At 40.0% G+C, this 15,931-nt stretch overlaps 4 protein-coding genes across 4 annotated transcripts; 2 read left to right on the forward strand and 2 right to left on the reverse strand.

Annotated features, from left to right (window-relative positions):
- Window positions 1-167: 167 nt before the first annotated feature.
- On the reverse strand, window positions 168-4,518 carry LOC114452711 (uncharacterized). Its single transcript, XM_028432216.1, has 12 exons — window positions 4,380-4,518; window positions 3,449-4,072; window positions 2,983-3,042; window positions 2,842-2,894; window positions 2,602-2,746; window positions 2,140-2,510; window positions 1,837-2,065; window positions 1,633-1,747; window positions 1,370-1,481; window positions 1,187-1,298; window positions 418-530; window positions 168-334 (listed from the first exon to the last, which is right to left on the reverse strand). Exons 2-12 carry the CDS (start codon window positions 4,058-4,060, stop codon window positions 265-267), a joined length of 1,992 nt encoding a protein of 663 aa, XP_028288017.1. The 5' UTR covers window positions 4,061-4,072; window positions 4,380-4,518; the 3' UTR covers window positions 168-264.
- Window positions 4,519-5,373: 855 nt separating this feature from the next.
- On the forward strand, window positions 5,374-14,742 carry ch25hl1.2 (cholesterol 25-hydroxylase like 1, tandem duplicate 2). Its single transcript, XM_028430135.1, has 2 exons — window positions 5,374-6,152; window positions 13,465-14,742. Exons 1-2 carry the CDS (start codon window positions 5,374-5,376, stop codon window positions 13,661-13,663), a joined length of 978 nt encoding a protein of 325 aa, XP_028285936.1. The 3' UTR covers window positions 13,664-14,742.
- tspan3a (tetraspanin 3a) lies at window positions 7,592-10,788 on the forward strand. Its single transcript, XM_028430138.1, has 7 exons — window positions 7,592-7,788; window positions 8,577-8,768; window positions 8,931-9,005; window positions 9,203-9,304; window positions 9,403-9,555; window positions 9,639-9,722; window positions 9,984-10,788. Exons 1-7 carry the CDS (start codon window positions 7,717-7,719, stop codon window positions 10,074-10,076), a joined length of 771 nt encoding a protein of 256 aa, XP_028285939.1. The 5' UTR covers window positions 7,592-7,716; the 3' UTR covers window positions 10,077-10,788.
- On the reverse strand, window positions 11,278-13,352 carry pstpip1a (proline-serine-threonine phosphatase interacting protein 1a). The gene is made up of 6 exons (XM_028430139.1): window positions 13,082-13,352; window positions 12,898-12,994; window positions 12,631-12,715; window positions 12,450-12,526; window positions 11,862-11,959; window positions 11,278-11,779 (listed from the first exon to the last, which is right to left on the reverse strand). Exons 1-6 carry the CDS (start codon window positions 13,178-13,180, stop codon window positions 11,648-11,650), a joined length of 588 nt encoding a protein of 195 aa, XP_028285940.1. The 5' UTR covers window positions 13,181-13,352; the 3' UTR covers window positions 11,278-11,647.
- Window positions 14,743-15,931: the final 1,189 nt, after the last annotated feature.

The raw sequence follows: 15,931 nt of genomic DNA on the forward strand, positions 1-15,931 counted from the left end.
TTTTTTTGGACCAAATAGATTAGAAAGCTGCTACTTGAGTGATCAGTATCTTTTAAACATGTACATTTCTTCTTTGTGTCAATCCTAATATACATAACAGCAACAACAGGAACAGTTTGCAACAGACAACCTAAGGAGACCACAATATTAAGATTTCTCACACTGAATGATCATAATATGATTTATTAGGAAAATCAATTTCATTGAAATCATGTATCACATTGTAAAATGCTATCAGTGTCTTGTGATCCCCTTTATGCACAGTTACTTCTTCACACTGACGGCCTTTCTTGAAACCGTTTTGTTGGTGTTGGCATATTTTTGTCGATCATTCCTACAAAGAAAGGAAAACAAAAATTTTTTTTAAACATTGAAATAAATTATAATTCTAAATACATTCTATGAACGCTTAGCAACCTGGACATTTTGGTTTTGTTTCTACATCCCAGTCCTCCCTCCCAGTGGCTTGTGCGGGCACCTCTCGTCATCATACTCCCACAACTGACGCAGGGTTTTCCATTGCAGTAGGGCTGTACGAGCAAACAGGTACACCATAACATTAGAAAGACAAGGTAAGATCACACATCAACACAAACAATGGTTCCTGGTGACATTATACTGCCCCGCTATCAGAGCGTGCTGACATATTCTGTCATGATCCTGGGTTTTGTTTGTGATTTAATCCTTTGTTCTGGACCATTGCTGTTATTTTAATATTTTGGTTCTTCCATAGGTTGTTCTCTTCTGCCCCTGTGTGTTTGTAGTTAGCTGTTATGGTTCGTCTTGCTATATGTTTTATTTTAAAAGTCTTGTTGTCCCAATGTATTTCCTTATGTTTTACCTGATTCCTCACCCTGATTGTGCTCACCAGTGTCTAGCTTGTGATCCCCTTTGTATGTGTTGGATTGTCTTGTGTATTAGTGCTAGATCTCTTGTGTTTCTCTGTGGTGAGCCTAGAAATAACAAAAAAACAGGACGGAAAAAGTAACCTGTGGGCCATCAGGACACTGAACATCCACACAGGAATTAAGCAGCGTTCTGCTACGTATGATACCATCCATCAATATTCTAAACCTGCTTTGTCCTACACTACAGGGCCAGTCTATTACAGGTCACTCTTTCTCTCTTTTAATTTGACAACAAGTCACTATATTCCAAATAAAGACTAACAAAATCTACAGTCCACCTGTTCTTTTGCACAGAAACCACAAATCATCCTAGTGGCGAGTTCCATGGGGTGGTCCTGGTTCTCATCGTGGCACCCGTCACAGGGGTAAGCCCGGCCACAGCAGGGAAACCTGAGAACATGGTGCAAAGTTTTCACTCAAAGCTTTCACTTTTCAACATGAGAATTGAGAGTGTGTTGTACCTTAACCAGCGATGGCTCTGTTTGTAATGTTTGCATGTTCCTTTTTCTGGCAGTGGCTTCCCCTTTTGCACAGCAGGATCTCTTATGGTCTTGTAATTAACAGAACTTGAAACTTCAACAAAGAGGGAAAAAAATCACATTAGACAGCTTTTGAGTAATAATGTGATGTAACATTGCTTAAGAATCCAACTATATCAGTCTGCTGTTGTAAGACTGCAAATCTATGCTGATCCCTTTGATAGCAAATGTAGGTAAGCTCTGACCTGTTTTATTAGTGCGAGGCTGAATATACTGGAACCTTGTGCTCTCAGCCAGGATGCTGAGTTTGCTGTAGCACTGTTCACAATTGAACTCGTTTGTTTGTCCGTAGAAAACATTCTAATGAGAGAAAAAGTTTGGAGCTCATGTAATTCAGTTATGTGGTTCATTTAAACTCAAGTGTGGCAGAGTAAAATGTAGGACATCACCTGCACTGGGCTCTCCTGTGAGCAGTTGAGGCAGCCCACAGTGAAATCGCAGTCCTTAAGCACAAGGTCAGCAGGTGCAGCATTGTGGAGGTCTAAGTATCCAAGGACATCACTGTAATGGTGGAGCAAGCATGGCCTGAAGGCAGCATTAATGCTGGCACAACACTTTTCACACTGAGCTGTGCAAGGTGTCCTCCCTGTCAGTGTCAGGTCTGCAGTTACTTTGCACCTGTAAACAACACATACAGCAAAAAGTCAGGCTTACTATTGAAGATCAGTTGTGTCAAGTGTTCATGTTCTAACCTATTACACTGAAGACACATGGTGATCTGTTGGGCAGCTACAGTGGCTGTGTTCTCTCCCAGCCTCAGTCCCAGCAGCTTCACCTCCGTGCCTCTGCGAGGATCACTGATCTTAATGTTCTCTACCAGATGACTTGCTTCCTCTTGAAGCTGTCCTTCCGCAACACCTGGACCCTCCTGCAACTTCCCTTCCTCCAGTGACCTCTCAACTTCTGCTCTTCCAAATTCTCCATCATTGTGGGATTCCTCATCTGTGTCTGAAGGTTTATCCGTGTCAGGGGCACCATCTGATCTTTCACACACTGATGCCTGGAGCTCTTGATATGATATGAACTGCAATCCAGCTTTTTCTAAATCAATGTCTTTTTTCAGCTAAAAAAAAAGAGACAGAAATTACATTATATTAAGCAGCCATTTTCAGGCCATCTTAGTTCATTGAAATGAAAAACAGCTGCAGTCTCACCTGCTTGGCTCCTTCGGTGAACAGTCTCTCCAAGCTGCGATCTAGCCAGCGGACAAAAGGCCGAAAAAGCAGCTCCACCTTTCCCATCAGCTGATTGGTTGCATGCTTGGCTTGGAGCCATTCCAACGATGCTTGCTGTACATGTCTATGTAGTCAAAAATGAGAAGGATTAACCAATGTCACCAAAATCACTCAAAACACAAAACACTACATGTTAAAACAAACTGCACTTGCTTTCACCTTGCCATTACTGCTGGCAGATTCTGATCCAGTGGTATATCCAATGTAAAAATCTGTGGGAAAAGGTATCAAGATGATGAAAAATTGTCCAGCATTACTTATAGTGTATATGAGGGAATGCAGACTGTAAAAGGAATGTACCTCTTCAGGGTAAGTGTCTGGAAAGCTCACCATGATGTCAACTTCTTTCAGATCAAAAGGCTGTAAGTTAAATACAAAGTTAATATATTTCTAGGTAAAAGTGTCTAAAAGACAACAGAGCTTCCATGCCTGTGCCTATTGTTTTGGACTGTGGCTTTTACCTTATATTAGGTTAGAGACAGCTTAAAGAGGACAAAGAAAAGCAATTCAATTTTTTTAATTTTTCAAATGAGTGCAGCCAGATTAGATTTGCTCCAGCCCTGTTTTCCGATGCAAATAGGCTTACTTCAATCTTAGAGGTGCAGCTTGATTGATACAAATCCTGCATTATCCTGTACTAATTAACAAATACACATCCAGCAAAAGTAACTTCCTGCATGTGTTTTTTTTTGTATTTGTACAGGATTATATAACTAATATGTCTGTGGATGTTTCTGCAAAGCTATATGGTTGATAAAATATTTACCCAGTCTGGGTCGGTGGCCTCTACAGTCATCCTATAATAAGTAACTTTGCCATCACTCCGCTCTTGAATGATCAGCTGGTCTTTGGGAAAACGCTTCTGCAGCTGTTTGATCTCAGTTTCTCGTAACTGCTTGATAACATCCTCTGTCAGGTCACACAGCTTCACTTCCTGGAGGAGAACACTGGGTCGAGATACAGGCTGAATCCTCCGTGGGGCTGTATGATTTCCAGAATCAGGCTTCTCATCCAGCAGGGGTAATTGTGGTGGATGCCAGAAGCGACATCTGTCCTCCATGGAACAGTGGCCCGAGATAAAGTAGCGACAGGGGCGGCGAGCACCTGCTGGCACAGCCTTGGAGTATTTAGTTGGTGGAGGGTTGTGGCCCACATCTCTACCAGAGCCTTGTGAGATTGGAAGCGTGCCATCTGACAGGGAGAGCTCCCTGATTGTCTTCTTGTCATGTGCTTTGGTTTCATCTCTTACATGCAGAAATTTACATTTCTTCCCAAAATTGCAATGTCTGCCTTGAGAGAAGAAACGACACGGCTGTGGTGCTGGAAGAACTGGCTCTAAGCCACTTTCCCCCACCTTCTCTTCTTCATCATTTTCCATGATTATTTCAGCCTGCGTAAATTAGTACAGTGACACCCATTATACAGGATACAGAGACATCTATTAGTTTTTCTCTAGTAACACTAAAAGAAAATTTTTAACATTTTTAAATAAGGCAAAGTAGTTGTCTTCCTCAGATAATTAGAAGACAATCAGGTGGACTTAGTTGAAATAAGTGAATATATGTCCTGAGGTAAGATACGAGGCGAGAAATCAGCTAGCTATATTTGGCTAAGATAGCTCAACCTTAGTTAGATTTGGGATATTTATTTTACGTGTAGGTGACTTTCTTCAAATTAAATAGGTTTTTATACATTACCTCAGCACTATACAAAAGTCCGTGTTGATTTATTCCAGGCACTGATAACACAGCAAAGTTTAGTATAGTTTATAAAATGGTTTTGTACTTTGCACTGTACGTGCTAAAAACACAGAAGCATCAGCGCGCTAGTTTTACGTCATGAAGTGCGACGAAAGGTTCTAAAATGTCAGTGCAGCAATACCTGTCGTAACGTGCACCAGGCCAAAGCGCTATAGCAGAGGACTCTGGAGCTTTTAGTGACAGATTGTTAAAGGCTCCTCTGTTATAAACCAGAGAGGAATGGTCGCCCCCTACAGACTGGGAGGTTCAATGTTTGTTTTTGAACTTTGCCCAGTTCAGCAGATGAAGTGGATGTAATAAAATAATATATTTTTATTTTATGAAGAGTTAATATAAAATCTACAGTTCAAAAATTCATTCTTAACATGGAAAAGTAATACAAAGGGATCAGTGGATACACTTAGTTGCTCTTGTCATTGTATGTGTAGTGTTATTGTGTTATCTTTTAATAAATGCATTGTGCATGTTAAACTGTTGTTGTAATCCAGTTATCTACAACCACAATTCATCTGTGATTATTTTCTTGTGAGTTCCTAAAGCTTCTGCATGCCACTTCTTACTGAACAGCAAGAGAAAAAGCTTATCAGGATTTCAGATGCCTCTGAAATTACATCCCAGGTAAAGTGGTCTACTTAGTAATTGTGATTACCTCCAAATGTGTGAGGAATAATTGTGAGTGTAAATAATCCCTTAAACGCTGAGCTGTATTTTCCTTAACTTTTTTTCATAATGTCACATGACATGGGTTACAATTATCATGTAGCGCTACATATTACCAGGTGCCCAGGGTGTATGAATAATTTGGCGCACCTGGCTGGCACTTGAAACCACACAGAGAACATGAGTAGACAGTCATGGGATAAAGTGTTTACCAGAAGCTACCTTTTCTGACTGAAGGGCCTCAGATATTCATTGTGGACTTGACTTCAGGATGGACCTTGCAGATACCAGCGTCTTAGGAAGAGACAATGTGCTGCAACCTCTGTGGGACAGCCTGAGGCTCAACTATAGGGACTACCTGCGATCTCCGCTCTTCCCAGTTGTGCTGACTGTTTCTTCGTACTTCATAATCTGCCTCCCTTACCTGGTTTGTGACATTATGGGGGACAGCTGGGCATGGGTCCAGCGATTTAAAATACAGCCGAGTCGTCGGCCAACAGCCACTACACTGCTGCACTGTGCAGGCGTCACCTCGTACAACCACGTGTTTCTTGTGCTGCCGGCATCTGTGGCTCAGTGGGCCTGGAGGCCACCGCTGGACCTGCCCGAACAGGCTCCATCCCTGCTAGAGCTGGTCGCCGGGGTCATAGGCAACCTTCTGCTCTTTGATTTCCAGTACTTCATCTGGCACCTTCTGCACCACAGAATTCGCTGGCTGTATGTCACCTTTCACGCCATCCATCATAAGTACTCGTCTCCCTTTGCTCTTGCCACTCAGTGTCTTGGAGGCTGGGAGCTGGTCACAGTGGGTTTTTGGACCACGCTGAACCCTGTAATCCTGAGATGTCATCTGCTCACCACATGGGCCTTCATGGTAGTACATGTGTATGTTTCTGTGGAAGATCACTGTGGCTATGACTTCCCCTGGTCCACATCACGCCTGATACCATTTGGCATCTATGGAGGACCCAGCAAACATGATGTGCACCATCAGAAACCCAACACCAACTTTGCACCGCACTTCAGTCACTGGGACAAAATATTTGGAACGCATGCTGATTCCAGCTTCTCTTCTGTGATGACTTAGGCTCTCACATTATTAATAGCAGCATGGTAAACACTTCTGTATGGGGGAACATATGATAGTATTACTATTTGTACGTTACTCATATCTATTATAACTATGCAGTATTTTATTTTAACATTTTCATGTGAACTACAATCTGAAACAATTAAAGAAATGCCTATAAATGTATCTGTCTGCTATGTCTGGTGTCTTTGGTTTAGAAGAGATCCCAAACCCTAAATCCCTAAATCTCAATTCTCAATCCTCACATATGATGCCCTTTAAATCTTAACTTAAGCAGGAGATATCCAACATCTCAATTCAGCCTATTTCTAATGAAATGTGTTCTTCTCTTACAAACAGAAATCCCAGTGAAATACTGTTTTAAACAATTAAAATGACAACAAAAGAAATGATGCTGTTATCCTACATGACCAGCAGATGGCACAAAAGACTAAGAAACAGATTAAATACAATAGATAAATCACATGCAGCGTTCCGAGAAACCCCCAAAAAGGGGCACGCTTTAGGCTACCACAGACAAGACAAGATCATCATAATAAACAGAAATAGTAGTCTATCATTTATTTAGTTAGTTAGAACTTAAAACAACAAAGGTCACTGACTGATAAGTGAACACCATTGGGTGAGGAATTTGCATGTTATATTTGCATTATTACATGCAGAATCAGAAATACTGAAGCTGTAATCACACAAGCTATTCAAGCTACTCATGTGGCGATAATGGCAAAATAGAATAAAACCCCCATGGTGCCAGAATTACAGTCCATCAGAACTCCCAAAAAGGTGGAACATGAGTGGAGCTGAGGTGGCGGTCTTTCATGGAAGCAGGCAGCTCTATTGTGGTCTTAGAATACAGGTGTCCAGTCTATAGCAGGACCACCACAGAAATTTAATTTCAATCCTCAAAGTTGTTTTGCATGAAAAAAAACTCATCACAATTGTTGTGAATGTCTAGGTTTTAAGTTCACTATTTGAAGTGTTATTTTAAAGTGTATTTGAGAAGTGTTTGGACATTGTGAGCATTTTGGTTTTACCAATATACCCTACTGTTAAGGACTTTTTCCATCTATGTAGACACCCGGCCTTTTGTATTTTTGTAGGTCATGTAACATGACCAGTAATCCCAGTCTAGTATTTAGTAATGTTTAATGTACGAGGAAGAAGGTAAAAAAAATCAAATATTCTGCCACAAGGTGTCAGTAAAGAGCAGTTTAATTCGTTTTTTTTTTATAATACATTAAAAATAAAAACAGAAGTGATGGATAAAGATATAGTATTGCACACAGAATGTTTGTGTAATTAGGTTTGTAATGTTTACATGGTTTTGCGGTGGCGACAGGTTGACATCTCTCTGGAGAGTTTGGTGTGGTTGTTGTGTGGCTGAGCCGGTGGCGCTGCGCAGCAGCAGCAGCAGCAGCCAGCTGCAGGCGTGCAGAGTTGGGATATGGAGTACAAGTAGTGGAGCTGGGACATGTCTGAGCAGTAACCGGCATAATTTAGCAACGGGAACGGGACTAAACCTCCATGTCCAAGATGGGACAGTGTGGCATCACATCTTCAAAGACAGTTCTGGTCTTTCTGAACCTAATATTTTGGGTAAGTTTGAAGGTTTATGCCAGTTTTTAACGTGCGTCACACAGCGCTGCAGCTACAGCAGCTAGCCTGCTAACAGCTAAGCTTGCTGCGGCAGCCGACCTTTGTTACACCGGGGAGGGATTAGATTAAGGAGGCAGTGGAAGTGACATTACTACAGAGGTACATGAGGGAGTTTACCAGTAGTTTCCAGGCTAAAAGCTTGTTATTAAATGTTACACATTTTACGACGCATTAAGTTAACACGTCCATTTGTTTATGGTGTTGGAGTTAAACCACTTTTGACCCCCTTTCTTTACTCACAGCAGCATGATTCAGCAACATTTGTGTAGTTGTTTAAAAATACCAGAAATAGCACGTTTGTTGTTGCACTAAAGTCTGTTAGTACAAAAAGATATAGAGACATCCTGGTTGTCTTGTTTTGTTTACAGCCCTCACCTTGTTCCTGTTGAGTCAGTTTAGATGTCAGGTGCAGATCAGGTGTCTTCATATAAAAAAACCTTACAGTAAGCTCACTTATATACATTCAAATCTCCTTAATATGACATTGTTTATACATTATAATGATAGATCAACATACTTCTCAATACACTTTGTTATTTGTAAATGGTATTATAATCTGAAAAGATACCTATGCCAACTAAAATGAATTATATCTGTATTTAAATAGTTCAAAAGTAAAATTATCAAACTTTTTTAACTCTTGGTTTAACTGTTGATGGTGTTAACAGCTGTTTGTGTGTGTGTATATATAGCACTATTGTGTTAATTTTCGTTTTTCTCACTGACAGGCCGGTGCTGGTATCCTGTGCTATGTTGGAGCCTACGTCTTCATTACCTATGATGACTACGATCACTTCTTCGAAGATGTGTACACGCTGATCCCTGCAGTCACCATCATTGCCGTTGGAGCCCTCCTTTTCATTATCGGGCTCATTGGATGCTGCGCTACAGTGAGAGAGAGCTACTGTGGACTCACAACGGTCAGTACAGCAAGTTTACAATAAAAGAATGACAATGGTGAAGTGAGGGATAAGAATTATCTGAAGAATTATAATTAATGAGATGTTTCTCACCATAGTGAGACAGGTCATAGTGGCACACAATAGGAACTGTTTACCTAACTGTTGTAATTCAATCCACAGTTTGTCGTCATTCTCCTGCTGGTTTTCATGACAGAAGTTGCTGTGGTGGTTCTTGGATATGTTTACCGGGCAAAGGTGAGGAAGTCAAATACAAGCCAGCTTTATACATTTGTTGTTCTTGAACTTGTAACACTGCAGATTTGTGTGTGAACAATTGGACAATCAACCATCAATAACCGAATCTGATCAGCCCGTCTTTGCTGTCATGTTGATTTGTATTACAGAAGAGGTCTGAGCAAATGTTTACTCTCACTTTTCTTAACCTTTGCCAGGTTGAAGATGAAGTGAATAGTTCAATCATGAAAGTTTATGATGAGTACAATGGCACCAACAGCAACGCCCAGAGCCGCGCCATCGACTATATTCAAAGACAGGTGAGGACCAAAGTCCTGTTTCCTCTTTCTCCTGTGTGTCTATTTGGAGACACATATTTGGTTTTGACTAATTTATTGACTTTAATTGTAATTTTCAGCTTCAGTGTTGTGGAGTCCACAACTACTCAGATTGGCAACAGACACACTGGTTTCAAGAATCAAAGAACAACAGCGTTCCCATCAGCTGCTGCAAAGCTAATGTTGGAAGCTGCACAGGGTCCCTAACTCACCCTGAAGAGCTCTACCAAGAGGTATACACAAGTCATACTAAAAACAAATAGCTTACATCACCCAGTTTTATATGCTTTAACATACTGTTTGTGTTTGTTTGTAGGGTTGTGAAGCTTTGGTTGTGAAGAAGTTGAAGGAGATAATGATGTATGTCATCTGGACTGCTCTGACGTTTGCTGCCATCCAGGTATTAAAAAGCCTTGTTGTTTTATGAATGGACAAGTCTCCTCAGTACCAATTAATAATGACAATAAATCTGCTGCTTCCTGATAAAAATTACTGCACAAAGAATACACATAATGTGGCCTCTAAATCCCATTTTAATTTTGCTTTACATGTTTACTATTTAGTTTAAAAAACAACTAGTGACGGCCAGTCGCTACTAGCCAGTAGGTTTCTCCCATCACATAATGATGTATGTGACATATACATTTTCTTTCTTTTTTAGATGTTGGGGATGCTGTGCGCTTTTGTCGTGCTGTGCCGCAGAACCAGAGATCCTGCCTACGAGCTTCTTATCACTGGAGGAACATATGCATAAAGCAGAATCTCACTTTTACACTAATTTCAGACATGTTTTCTCATAGGTAAGAGCATGAAAAGAATTACCACATTAACCTGAACACACACTAACCGGAGTGAATTATTTATGTTTTACCAATTTTTCCAAAAAGCTACTGGCCAAATTCTTGATAGGCCGATGAGAATGGGAGTCTGACAGGATAATTGTCCTCTATGGATGCAAACCAAACGCAAGCCTTGGTAGTAATTTTTTTTTTGGGGTGGGGGTGCAACATGAGCAAATCTCCTCATGTTAAGGTGGCACCATGTGTATGGCTTGCATACTATATTTTATTTAAAATCTGTCATGTATTTGAATGAAAGTGTGTATCACTTTCCCTTGTACCTCCACTGTTACTACTACTCTAGTGTGGCTACTACTGTTGCAGCTCAGTTATAGTTAAAGCCTTTCACCAGCAGTATTCTGTCAAGAAACAGTTAACACCCTTGCCCGAGTCAATGGCACGGCATGTTTTTGTGTGTAAACTATGTAACTTAACTGGCTTTTGCTCATCTGATCTTTTAAGAATAAAATCTTTAGTGTGTGGGGTATTTGAGTTAGTAGTAGTAGTAGTACCTTCTTAACTTAAGACACTGGTGTTTTTGTCTCAATAGTCTACTGGTATATTTGTAGAATATGATTTGCTGCAGACACAATAGTGTAAATAAAATATATGTATGTAAGGCAAAGATTTGAAATCCTGTGTCTTCTGTCAAGACAAGGCCCTTTTCACATGAAAAATCTTACTCTCAAGAAAGAGAAGTCAGAGGTCAGGTGGTTGCCATGTTAAAGGTGTGTATGGTGATGCTCACCCAGTCACATGATTGTCTCTCTAGTCTTGTCTGCTTTGGGGCTGTCAAGTCTTCCAATGAGCTCTCTAAGAGTGAGTCCTATAACCTGGTTGTATCTGCTTCTGTGGCATCCTGTGGTCACTGAACAGCCTTTACACAGGCTTAAAATGGTGGTAAAAAAAGACCGTGTTGATTACTTAGATTGCAGAGTAAGAACATGCCACCACAACACAGACAGCTACTGGCTCACCCACATGACCAAGGAATAGCGCTTGGTTTCATTTTCTAGTAATACACCTTGAAAATAGCCTTCATTTCAACAAGTGGTTAATAAAGGTTTTTCAATTAAATTAACAGCTTTCATTATTAGTGGAAGTCTAGCAGCAAGGTTGGAAACAAACAAGATTTTTGTATTGAATAAATACAAACAAATGCTTTATAAACAAATTCAGGATACAAACAGCAGAGACACACAGATTATATACAAGCCAAGTGATAAAACTTTAGAGACATTAAAAATGTAGGGACACCACAGTATATGCTGTTGTCATGTGCAAGAGATCAGTAAATCTAACAACAGTCACTAGTATGAGAATTACCCAGCAGAGGCAGTAAGAGAAAATAATATTATATTTATATTTAAAGATCTCAGGGTCAAATCCCAGAGGTGTACTGGCATGCATTGTAGTTTGTCTTTTCTATTGCGACCACTAGGGGGTGTCAACCCAATAGATGAGTTAATGTCCACGTAAAGTAACCTCATTCCTGAGCCAGATAAGACCCTGGAACCAATCCAGTGAGGCCGTTTCTTTGCACCGTCCACCAGCCATCCTCACCTTTTTCTATGACAACCACAACATCCCCAGTAGACACAGAGACCTCGTCTTCTCCCTACACAAGGACAGTCAGCAGATTATACTTAAAATAAAGTGTAACTTAAAAAGGTCTAATGTACTAATGCCTACACACTCACCTGTGCCACATAGTCATACACCACCTTGTACTCGGCACTGTTCTGCTGGGACATCTGAAATCCAGGAATGGATGCATACACTCCTTCAGATGTTTCGGCTGAGGAAATAACATCAGTTACCATCTCATCAGTTAGTTTAAGTTTAACCATTCATCATCTGATACTTTATCATGTACTTCTCTTACTGCTGGGAGAGAAGAGACATGTCAGACAGCAGCTCTTTATCTATTTACTAGTAAATGGGAAGTTAATTGGTTGAGGTGGAAGAATAGATTCAACTCGAGTAAATGGTTCACAGACTGGAGTTTGGGTTAACCACACATTAGAAAGTCTCGCCTGCTTATGTTACTAGAGCTCTTTAAGACAATAGGTTTCATGAGCAGTTTATCATGTTTTAGACATGTGTTCTTGCTCAGTGCAAAATTCAAAATAGATTTTTGTTAACCAAATGCAAACACCCAAACCTTGTAACTCAGTTTCATGTAATGCCTTCAACTGGGGACAACGGTTACACAGCGACAGGATATAACACAGCTCCAAAATTTCACAACTACCATTATTTAGAAACTTGAAGAACTGGGCTGTTACCGGCAGGTTGTGCAACTGGTTCATTGATGCTAAGTTTGGAGCCAGTAGAGCAGTTTCCCTGCAGGAGATTTGAAAACCTAGAAATTTAAGAGAGTACTCATTAAGAGAAATCAAAAAATATAAACTATAATTATAATTTTTCATCATCATTCATCTAAATGTCTTAATGTGTAATTCTGACCTTTTCATGACCCCTACGATCCCAGCGCTGCCGTTCCTCTCAGCTGTAACATTTCCCTCGTAGTAATTTTGGAAGTCGATTGGAGCTGTGGTGAGATAATTCAGTCTATTAAAATGTGTTGCTTCAGATGAAATGTCACGTTACACAATGTGTGACCTCTTTTTGCCAAACATTCAGTTGTAGCAAGAACAGAGAGATAATATTAAAATGTCCAACTCCGAACTGAACATATTCAAATCCACATCAGGAAGGTTGCAGTGCACATACCTGGGGGGGTTGAGCCAGTACGTTTCATCTCAACAAAGCAATTGTTGTCTGCTGTGATGTCACACTTCTCCAATGTTTTCCTCACATCCTCGTAACACTACAAGACCAGTTTGTAAAAAAATCACTTAAATGGTAAATAACTGTGTGTTCGGCTTGTTGAAAATTTGAACACGGCTGTCTTTACCTCGTCATCTTTCACACATTGCATGGATAGATGGTTACAGTGCACCCACAAGGCATTTCTTAGAACGCTGAGGCGGTCTTCTTCTTGTTGCTGAAACATCTGCAATTTGATTGGAGAGCAGTGAAACTATCATCTAACTGTATTTTGCTTGTTTTATGTGTGCGTGCGTGTATATGTAAAAGTTTTTGAATACCAGTTCCAGTTTTGTTGATGTTATCACATAAAGGACGGCTTTGTGGCCCGGAAACATTTTCAAAGATTAGTGACTCAGTCTATGTGATGGAAAGCGTTATACATCCTCATTGACCTAACAGGATTTGGGTATTGCCAGTCTTGGTCTTGGGTCAGCATTGAGTCGTAGATGATAGACATAGTAAGAGAAGAAACACAGTGCCATACCTCACATGTGTCGACATGTATTGCTTCCCACTCTTGACGGATCTTGTCAAGCTGCTCAGTGTTCGACATGTACTGTTTCTCTGGAGACAAAATGAAATAACTGTAAGGATAATCAGTTCTGTACCATTTTCACACATACAAACTATATACAGGTTTATATGCTGCATCTTGCACTATTTATAGTTTTAGATCATAAAAGAGAAGTCAATGTGACCACCATCCTAAAAAAAAGTGTTCTGGTAAGCCACGGCAGCTTCCTGCGTGAAACAGTACCTTCACTGCAAACATGGTCTGTACTATTACACCTCATGTTTTATTTTATACTTACCAGCCTCTTCTGCTGCTTCTCTGCACTGACGGGATTTGTTGTTCATCTGAACAAAACAAAACATATAAGAACACACTGGCTTTAATGAAGTTCATAATAAAACACTAGTGATGAGCTGTCTGTGTGCCCCAACATGAACCATAACAAAGTTAAATAAGACATTACCTATCACATCTGTCTCACATGCTTAAACAAATATTAACACTAAATATATATATTATTTTCCAAACTTTTCAACTTGAATGAATGAGCAATACTGACAGACTACGAGAAAATGCAACCTTCTTTTAATGAATTTTAAGCTATAAGAAGGGACATCAGTAAATGAGGTTGCATGTTGAAGTAACTGATTTGCCTCTACCATTGATACCATTGTGCCCAAATACATGCAGTTTACACAGAGGAGGCAGAACAGAGTATCTGCTGTTAAAACATAATAAAGAGCAAAAATGAACTCCTCTTTCCCAGAGGTTTCACCTCCACTGCTGGCTCAGTGCAGCAAAAAGCCCGTGGCCTGTTATACTGCTCTTAAACCAGAGCTGCCATGTATGATCAGATCAATAACCTGCCTGTTTGAAATGATCACAATCAGACTGTTTCAGAATCTTTTGAATGTATGCTGTAAACTCTGATAAAACTGTTTTGTTTCATTTGAATGCTAAAAATGTTGTTACTTGGTTTGCTGCGTGTCATTAAATAACAGCATACACATCTTTTATTGTTTAATATAATGTCATCAGGGACTGTTGATCCTCAGACACTTTCACATTATCAAATCTGACCCTCCCAGAAAAAAGTTTGGACCCCCCCCCCCCCTGTTTTACTAAAAGAAGGAGGAACAAGCAGCCAGGCAATGATTACAAAAGAAATACTCAGTATTATGAGTCATTTCCACTTGAGGGCATTAAAAAAAGATGGTGACAATTCATAACAGTGTTCCTTATATGAACTGACTGTGTATTATCCATTTTTTATATATATATATATATATATATATATATATTAAATATTTAATTATTCTCTGATTTATGTTTTTATTATTTACCAGGTTGGTCCTGATTTCTAACTCACATTCATGTGAAGTTTTACTCTCTGTTGTGTCTTTTAATAGACTAATTACAGACAGCCCTGTAGACTAACTCTACTAACCTGGATGTTTGGTTGAACTTAAATTCAAAGATGGCATTTGCAAATTAAATTATATTTGATGCATCTCATAGCACAGCAAAGATGTACCTTTTCAATCTGTTTGGGAGTGGCTGTGCTTGCGTTGCCCATCTTCTCAGCCGTTTGCTCTGCCTCGTCTGCCTCCCTGCAACGCTGCTCGTAGGACTTTTTTGACTGTGAGGGAAACAGAATAGAAATTTGAACACCCATGCTTTTGTTTAATTAACACTTCGCTTTATGAGCCCTTAACAGGAAAGGGGGGGGGAGAGACGTCATACACTGAGCCAGGAGACACAAAAAAAGATACTTCACTTCCTTCCTGTCAGCAGCACGTGTTCGTGCTACTGAAAGGTTCCATCAGACCAGCGTGTGTTTCACAAATAGTAGGCTATATCTTCAAAGTGCAAAACTGTTACATATTAAGGCCCAGAGCTGCAGCAGGTTTAACACAAGTCAGCCTTACATCCATTGTCTTCTTGTAGAGGGAGACTTTTGCCTTCTGGACCTTTTCCATGTTGCCTTCAAACTAGAAGGGAAGGACAGTGTTACAACATAAGTCATAGTCATCACACACAAAAAAACTATGATTTCCTGTGTACAAAAACACAACCAACCAAACCAAACCAAACCTTTTTTCTCTGTTCTTTCTGGCGCTCTCTGAACTGCTCCATCCTCTTCACCTCCTCCTTCAGTAGTCCAGAAAGCTGAACGTGCAAGTTTCCAATGTTTTCAATTTCTGGAAAACATTAAAAAACAAATGACGGATATACAGAACTGGCTGCAGAAATGCTTCAAGAGAAAAACTCTGAATGAAATAGAGAAATGTATTATGTGCTTACGTGTTTTCATTTCATCAAAAGATGCTCTCAAAGTGCTGTGAAAGAGAAAGGAGCACTTTTAAAGGATGGTGCTTATATATTCTTATTTCACAAACCGATTGCTTCAAGGGCATGCTT

The sequence above is a fragment of the Parambassis ranga genome, chromosome 19 (genome assembly GCF_900634625.1).
Source record: "Parambassis ranga chromosome 19, fParRan2.1, whole genome shotgun sequence".
In the NCBI taxonomy this organism is placed as follows: Eukaryota; Metazoa; Chordata; class Actinopteri; family Ambassidae; genus Parambassis; species Parambassis ranga.

Coding starts and splice junctions, on each gene's coding strand:
- LOC114452711 (XM_028432216.1), bottom strand. CDS start 4,060: ATGGAAAATGATGAAGAAGAGAAGGTGGGGGAAAGTGGCTTAGAGCCA. Junction 1,748..1,836: donor CACAGGAGAGCCCAGTGCAG/GTGATGTCCTAC, acceptor TTCTCTCATTAG/AATGTTTTCTACGGACAAAC. Junction 531..1,186: donor GTTTCTGTGCAAAAGAACAG/GTGGACTGTAGA, acceptor TTGCTCGTACAG/CCCTACTGCAATGGAAAACC.
- ch25hl1.2 (XM_028430135.1), top strand. CDS start 5,374: ATGGACCTTGCAGATACCAGCGTCTTAGGAAGAGACAATGTGCTGCAA. Junction 6,153..13,464: donor TGGGACAAAATATTTGGAAC/GCATGCTGATTC, acceptor TAGTAAGAGAAG/AAACACAGTGCCATACCTCA.
- tspan3a (XM_028430138.1), top strand. CDS start 7,717: ATGTCCAAGATGGGACAGTGTGGCATCACATCTTCAAAGACAGTTCTG. Junction 9,006..9,202: donor GATATGTTTACCGGGCAAAG/GTGAGGAAGTCA, acceptor AACCTTTGCCAG/GTTGAAGATGAAGTGAATAG. Junction 9,556..9,638: donor CTGAAGAGCTCTACCAAGAG/GTATACACAAGT, acceptor GTTTGTTTGTAG/GGTTGTGAAGCTTTGGTTGT.
- pstpip1a (XM_028430139.1), bottom strand. CDS start 13,180: ATGTTTCAGCAACAAGAAGAAGACCGCCTCAGCGTTCTAAGAAATGCC. Junction 12,527..12,630: donor ATCGTAGGGGTCATGAAAAG/GTCAGAATTACA, acceptor TTAAATTTCTAG/GTTTTCAAATCTCCTGCAGG. Junction 11,960..12,449: donor ACCAGTTGCACAACCTGCCG/GTAACAGCCCAG, acceptor TTATTTCCTCAG/CCGAAACATCTGAAGGAGTG.